General features: G+C 40.1%; 1 protein-coding gene across 1 annotated transcript; it reads right to left on the bottom strand.

The window, feature by feature from the left end:
* Positions 1–706: 706 nt before the first annotated feature.
* LOC115022644 (LIM/homeobox protein Lhx8-like) lies at positions 707–6,436 on the bottom strand. The gene is made up of 8 exons (XM_029453697.1): positions 6,107–6,436; positions 5,698–5,856; positions 4,954–5,075; positions 3,799–4,019; positions 3,064–3,167; positions 2,256–2,351; positions 1,871–2,051; positions 707–1,607 (listed from the first exon to the last, which is right to left on the bottom strand). Exons 1-8 carry the CDS (start codon positions 6,179–6,181, stop codon positions 1,543–1,545), a joined length of 1,023 nt encoding a protein of 340 aa, XP_029309557.1. The 5' UTR covers positions 6,182–6,436; the 3' UTR covers positions 707–1,542.
* Positions 6,437–7,727: the final 1,291 nt, after the last annotated feature.

The following is a 7,727-nucleotide window of genomic DNA, read 5'->3' as shown; positions in this document are numbered from 1 at the left end:
TTGCCTACTCCGGGTAGGGAATGAGCCATTACCCCAAGTGAAGGAGTTCAAGTACCTCGGGGTCTTGTTCGCGAGTGAGGGGACAATGGAGCAAGAGATTGGCCGGAGAATCGGAGCAGCGGGGGCGGTATTACAGTCACTTTACCGCACCGTTGTGACGAAAAGAGAGCTGAGCCAGAAGGCAAAGCTCTCAATATACCGGTCGATCTTCGCTCCTACCCTCACCTATGGTCATGAAGGCTGGGTCATGACCGAAAGAACGAGATCACGGGTACAAGCGGCCGAAATGGGTTTTCTCAGACGAGTGGCTGGCGTCTCCCTTAGAGATAGGGTGAGAAGCTCAGCCATCCGTGAGAGACTCGGAGTAGAGCCGCTGCTCCTTTACGTTGAAAGGAGCCAGTGGTTCGGGCATCTAGTAAGGATGCCACCTGGGCGCCTCCCTAGGGAGGTGTTCCAGGCACGTCCAGCTGGGAGGAGACCCCGGGGAAGACCCAGGACTCGGTGGAGAGATTATATCTCCTCACTGGCCTGGGAACGCCTCAGGATCCCCCAGTCGGAGCTGGAGGATGTGGCCCGGAGAAGGGAAGATTGGGGTTCCTTACTGGAGCTGCTGCCCCCGCGACCCGATCCCGGATAAGCGGTAGACGATGGATGGATGGATGGATGGATAAAGTAAATTTGAACAAGCAATAAACAAAGCTTTTTGTTGCAGCCACAAACTTTAATTTCCAGCATCTTTAACATGTAGTGTGAAGGTCTCTCCATCCCCAGTGAGCAGTTCATACATGGCTTCTATCGAACATTCCCAATCTAAGGAAACATTTACACATTGCATTGCTTTTCTGTGCTTAACACATGCTCTACTGAAAAGCATCTTAAGTAATGTTGTTTATCCAAAATTATACATGTGGATGTTTTGAAAATAACACACTTGGACACTGGAGAGCGGTCTGCATGAGGCGTTTCTACTCATTAAAGTCAATGACAAGGAAAAGGAGAATCTGTGTGATCCCCAGTGGTTTCCATTTACAGTATAAACCAATCCTGAATTTTCTAAAGTAGTCTTTAAGAGAGAAGAGAAACCCCCTGATTGTCTCTCTCATGTAAGTGCCCAGCTGACAATTGTATTATCAAACACATCCATAAATAAACATCTAACTGAAAACAAAATCCACTCAGTTTTACATATTTTTCTAACAAAGTGCCTTATCATATTCTCCAAATAAATTAAATGCAAAGAAATGCACAGCATATACATATTAACACAAAATCTCACATATTACCATATTTTACTTGATGTCTTCGACTGTCAGAACTTATTCTCACCTGTGAATCTCTGTGATTCGATGAAAGTAATTCAGTGGCTTAGCATGTTGATTTTGAGGCGTCTGCTCACAACTGAAAATTAAACTAATTGTTTAACTTAATTGCTGTTATTTAGACCTCCAATCCTCAGGACCTTCTAATTAAAGAGTTACGATTTGCTCTTCATCTTCTCATCAGCCAGTCATTGTCTTCAGTTTTCAAGAGGCGGGCTGTAGCTCAGGCATGGCTGACTGGCAGCTGTGTAATCGAATGGGATAGGAGTGGCTGAAGCAGAAGTGGGTCTGGATTTTGTACCAAGGAAGTTAAAAGAATGAAAAATGATCAATTAATCAAGAGACCATAAATAAATAATAAAATCAGCAAATTATTTCTGTAAAAACTTACAATAACTACATGTTTTCACAAAAACTAATCTCAGACTCAGAATGTAATAAACACTTTGACTATACACAGCTTTTCTATTGATGATGTCTATTGTTAGCACTGAGATAGCTGTGTATTTTAATCTTGGTCAGTAATAGTGATGCGTGTACATGTTTCTCACCATCCATATATGTGAGTGTAGTGAGGAGGGGTGCATCTGGGGAAATATAGGTTGTGTATTGCAGATCCTCCATCAAAGGTGGCGTCAGCTGACCAGGAGCAAATGATGCCATCAAGGTTGAGGAGGCAGAATTTGGGTTGATGTATTTCTTTTGACGAGCGCGACAGTTCTGAAACCAAACCTGAATGTGGAGAGAATTCATTAATAACTGGATTTAGAGAGCGTAATTACAGGATTTGACTTTGAGTCCTATAGCTAAGCATCAATCTCTCTATTGTGAGAATGTATCCCAATTGCTTAAGTCAATCTCTCAATCAAATCTTTGGAGAAAAAGAAACAAGCGTTCACCAGCACACTCTCCTCCAGGCAGTAACAGTTGCTTTACCTGAATAACCCTGCGGCTGAGACCAGTCCTCTCTGCCAGTTTCTGGAGAGTCTGGGCATCTGGGTTATTATCTTTAGCAAACTGAGTTTGCATCACCTACACATGCAGAGATGACAGAGGGGAAATGTTTAAGTATAAATGATTAGAATAGACGACTGCACCGAGAGTGCTCAGTCATGTTCAAATACAACGAACACTAGAGGGCAGAACACATTAGGGCTTGGCTAACTGTTGCTCTTACAGAGAAGAAACGTTGTTGCTTCCCAGCTCAGCAGAGACATCGTAGCTTATCAAATTGACAAACAGGGAATTGAGCAGTATAACAGCAAGCTAAGGAAAACAGGTATGTGCTAAATCAGATTATCACCGGCATAGTCTCACATAGCCAGATCTATCTCCACAGTGCTGGGAAGAAAAGTCCAGCTACCAGTCTCAAACGCTCTGGCTTGTTTGTATTTCTTTAAACCAATCACAATCCTCTTGGGTGGTGCTAAGCGCAGGATGCAGTGACAGTGCCCTCGCAAAATAGATTGTGGAAAGAGCGGAAGGGGAGGAGGAACACGCGTAAAATATGCAGCCAATGGCAGGCTTATATCCACAGTCTACATCCTGTGTGTCAGAATGTGGATGCTCAGGAAAAGTGTTCCGTCTATTAGAAATGTTAGAATGGATGTAATCTTTAATTATCTGTCATGCAGGTGGCAGCAGGTGGCCTCACATCTATGAGGAAGTAAATCAAATTGACTACAGTCAGAAGAAAAAAAACTCCAAATAATCACATCAGCAGTAACCACACATAGACTGGTACCTGTATCTGGTCAACAGTGAAGCTGGTCCTGGCCCTCTTAGCAGGTCTGGGCATGGTGCTGGACTCATCTTTCTCTGCCACCTCTTCCTCTTCTAGTGGTTGTTCTTTAAGCCAAGACACGGAGCATGTTACAAGGGTCATGAGACATTATGAAATATAGGCTTCGTTTCAGATGAGGTGTGTGGGCATCCTCCAAGTCATTGGCACATGCCTCAAGTATTTGGCATCAAAAATATAAATTGCCACCCATGTGCAACCACAGTATAATAAAGTGGATTGATAACAAAGTCTGTGAATAATTCTGATTAATCGTGGGCAGAGTTTCAGGCAAGACTCGCTGCACCTCCATTGTAATGGAGTGGCAGTAGAGACCGGAGGAAGCCATCTCAAAAACCTCCTCCTCAAGATCTGAGATGTTTTCATAGAACCTTAAATACTGTAGTTTGTTTTTCTTATTATGCTGTTCAAACATTACGTATATAAGAGGAGCATCATCTCTATGACTGGCTACACTCATGACCTCTTCTATATTGCTAAACACTACAGACTCCCACTTGGCTAGTAGCAACTATAACTTCCTGCATGTGAAGTGAATTTATGTTTTAGTTTTTTATTTCACTTCAAATTCTTTACATATAGTCTTGTGTTGCTTTTATAATCAATTTACCTACAACTTTACAACCTAACCCTTGTAACTCATCCATTTTCCCTGCAATTCATCACATCTAGACTCACCATTTTCCTTAGCACGTTGGATATTCTCCATCATGATGTTATAGTGTGGCCGACAGAAGACCCTGTTCTCTAGTAGTCCACATTCCTCCCCAGTAGACAGCTGGCGCTTACAAGAGGTGCAGGAAAAACAGGCCAGGTGGAAGGTGCTGCCTCGTGCCCGACGCACCCAGTCACTAGAGTGGATGTTACGGCCACAGCGAGCACAGCGGGTCCCATACCTCCTGAAGAAAGATGTGGAACAGGATGAGAGGTGGAATAGTCCCTCAACCCTTGGGCCTCACTAGGAACATTTTGGGCCTTTTTTCCAAATTTAAAAGGTTACTATTCTGAAAATGTATATGTGGTACTTATGATCGGGACTCAAGTTGATTATAAGATTTAACTCAGTGAAAGTGGAAAATAATGTTACATTTATAATTTTATGGCAGTTTTTGAGACAGACATTTTTGTCCACTGAGGAAATCATTAAGTTAGGCACAATGTTTATTAGGGAAGAGCTGCGATTAGGAGATTGATCAGTAATTAAAATCTAGCCAATCAGTCTTTAAGGAGAAGCTCTGACCAAGTCACACTCATGCTTTCCAATATCACCTCAGAGCTCATTCTATGTACAAGCTGTACTCGACTTCCAGTTGGGCTTTCTTGTGATTTATCAATCGTTCACTGTTCAAAGTAAAAGAAAAAACCCAAATAAAATACATTTTCAAAACAGTCTGCAACGTACAAGAAAAAAAGCGGCAGGACTGCTGACAGTATTTAAGTTGGGGATGTCTTTCAGATTTAGCTAAATGTGCAGAGCCTGCTTGATGCAGCATTCAAGTGTCCAGTGTTTGTTGGTTACATTTTCTTCCCTGATCGTAACTTAAAGCAAAAGACAGACTATATGGAAGAAAAAATAATAATAATGTTGCTATATCACAGACTATATGAAATATTCATTTTTAGATGGACCATGTGGCACCATGTCACTGTTATTTTCATCAATTGTATAGTTAGGTATTATATTGTTTTGTGAAGGAGGCTACGCAAACAAAATTCAGAAAGACCTGCGAAATAACCAAGAAACCCACCAAACCTCTATTTTCTTTTCCTTATATATTATCCTTATTTATAAAAGAAGGTCAATGGAGATGCAATTGTGTTTGGCCGACTTACCTGAAGTAGTCGAGTTTGCAGAAAACTTGTTCATCTTTGATGTAGCAGCTCACGTGTCGCCCCAGTGATGTGTTGCATACACTGCACGAGAGGCAGCGCACGTGCCAGCAAAAGTTGTTCACCTGAGAAGGGGAAAAAAGACGAGAAGATATGCTTACAACTGCCATTTTACACATCCCTTGAGAGTATATTTAATATTATCCTTATAACATAATACATAAACATTTATGTTACTGGAATGACAGGTATTTTAGATTTTAGATTCACCACAATGTCCTTATGAGCTATAGCCTACATTATGTTATTAAGAAATTAAAATATGAGTGCATAGTCCTATAATCAAACAATAATTTGACTGCATGTTTTGAGTATTACAGACTGTAACTGTAAAATGTCCTTAATGACATAAAACATAACACTAATACTCAAACAGGCTACATTAGTTGTAAATGTCATTAGTTAAAAAAAAATGTAAAAAAAAATTAAAAGCTCTAAGTATGGTGGAATAATAACACTTAGCAGAAAGAAGTGTCTATCTAAATATATATAAGCAGCCTAAAGACAAGTGACACTTAACCGAAATGGTCTCAAGCCATGGGAAGAAACATAGAAATATAATGGGAGTTTTTCTGTCTGACGTGTTCTAAATAACCTAGGCCTAATTCTGTAATGTCGTCAAGTCTCTTGCCATAGTATTATATTGTATATATAATATGACAAGCTATACATATTTGTCAGTCTGACCTTGAGGAGATATCGGTCCACTATCTCCTGTCCGCAAGAGGCGCACAGGGTGTTCCCCTGCACGGAGGCCACATTGAGGACGGAGGCAGAGGAGGACGAGGAGAGGGAGGACGGAGAGTTCGAGTCCTCCTCGAAAATATCATCAGGCCCAGAGGAACCCTGTCAGGAACAACAGTCTGAAAATGTTAACAACAGCGTATACAACTTTCCTAACTAAAAACGACTTTCAAACTAGGCTGATAAAAGAGAAAACCTATGTTTATTTAGCGGCATGTTATAGTGCACATAGTCACGCGAGCTATGCATTTCATCTGAACTGTTCACACTCTGCCTCTAGACACTTTACACAACGTCTAAAAGCTGAGAGACTTCAAAAACAAGTTATTGGTTTGATATTGAAAACACCTACTGTGTCGACATAAATATGTCCTTGATGTAGCTGAGTGAAAACAGCCTCCGTGTGTCTGCTTTCTTCCTCCGACATGCTGTCAGCGAGTCCAGTGTGACGCGCGCGACACAATGACCTAGCAGGCCTTCATATTTCCATGACAACCACAGTCATTACCCACACACTAATAAAGGCGATACCGAAACGAAATATTTGCTCAAACTTTTTACAGGCATTTGTGTGCCTTCTTTTTATTTATGTGCCGTCATATGTCGGAATATTCGTGGACTGTATGTTCACATATGCACTTTACAAACTGAATTTCTCCACGTGAAGCCTACAAATCCTACTTTGGGACACTGCCGGTACACCTCACAGCTGAACGTGATTCTGACTAATTATGTTAATTGTGCACGTGCACATGATAACGAGCTCTCCGCCGGGCGCAGGTGAGTTTACCTCCGGATATTTTAGTGACGCCCCGGTGTGTTCTTCACTTACAGTATTTACCGAAATATATTTTATTTATTTTAACGAAATTATTTTCACCCGTGCTTTTCCTACTATGACGAGTCAAAATGCCTGCAGTAAAAGGTAAACTCTGGTCACCTATCTGGCAATTCTGCCTTTTCTAACTATATATGTTTATTATTATTATTGTTATTATTAGTATTATTAGTATTGTTGTTGTTAGTGTCATTAGTCTAGTATTGTTATTATTAGACTATTAATTAATCTAAATGGCCTTTTTCTCAAATCTGTATAATAACCGAAAAAGTAAGCATTTTAATAAAATCACAACTTTATGCTGACATCCTTGACATTACATTTTGGAGATTGTTAGAATAACTGTTTTTTATTGCAATGTTGCAGCTGCTTTTGTTGGTTGTTGGATGGAAATGAATATGTTAATGCAGGTACAGTGCTAAGGCACCTTTTGAATAATCTCTCATTAAGAGAGAAAGGAATATAATGCGTTAACCAAATAATGAATAAAATAATAAATCTTGGACCTGGTCATTGGTCCTGTATTCCTAAAAAAAACTTTTGTTTGGACGTTTGCAATATGAGTCTAAATTAATTTCAGATTCTGTCTGCGAAATACAATAATAGTGTATACTATAACCTCGGCATTGTTAATGTCACTTTTATGAATTAGGCCTACATGGTTTTACTAGGTTGTACCTATTATTTTCGGCCATTTAACTTATATTTCCATCTCTTTATTTGCCCATAACTTTATAAATAAACCTATATGATCTTCCCAAAATAAAAACATAATGTGTGTTTTATATGTTATATATATTTAGACAAAAATAACCATAGTTTTGTGAAATAAATGAACACAATATATTTGAGATGAGAAACAATTTAGAATCCATCAAGTGAGGTAAGACCTTTTTAGTTTAGATGTGATCATTAATGTTAATTAATGAAACCCATATTGTAGTCCAATTTTTTGGAAGTTGTAGCTTTGTAAAGTAGAACTGTTGATAATGTCTCGTTACTCACCACGCAGTTAAACATTTTCACGGAGCATCTGCCGGCTCCTCCGGTACATCCCCGTTCAGCCAGATGTTGGTAGTATTCCACGGCAGCAGCCAGGGAGCCTCACCCCGGTATTAGTCCACTCTACTCCCGC

The sequence above is a fragment of the Cottoperca gobio genome, chromosome 17, assembly GCF_900634415.1.
Source record: "Cottoperca gobio chromosome 17, fCotGob3.1, whole genome shotgun sequence".
NCBI classification, from domain to species: domain Eukaryota; kingdom Metazoa; phylum Chordata; class Actinopteri; order Perciformes; family Bovichtidae; genus Cottoperca; species Cottoperca gobio.
This window is presented reverse-complemented; position numbering and strand designations above follow the sequence as displayed.

Coding starts and splice junctions, on each gene's coding strand:
- LOC115022644 (XM_029453697.1), bottom strand. CDS start 6,181: ATGTCGGAGGAAGAAAGCAGACACACGGAGGCTGTTTTCACTCAGCTA. Junction 5,857..6,106: donor GACATATTTATGTCGACACA/GTAGGTGTTTTC, acceptor TGTTCCTGACAG/GGTTCCTCTGGGCCTGATGA. Junction 1,608..1,870: donor TACACTCACATATATGGATG/GTGAGAAACATG, acceptor TACAAAATCCAG/ACCCACTTCTGCTTCAGCCA.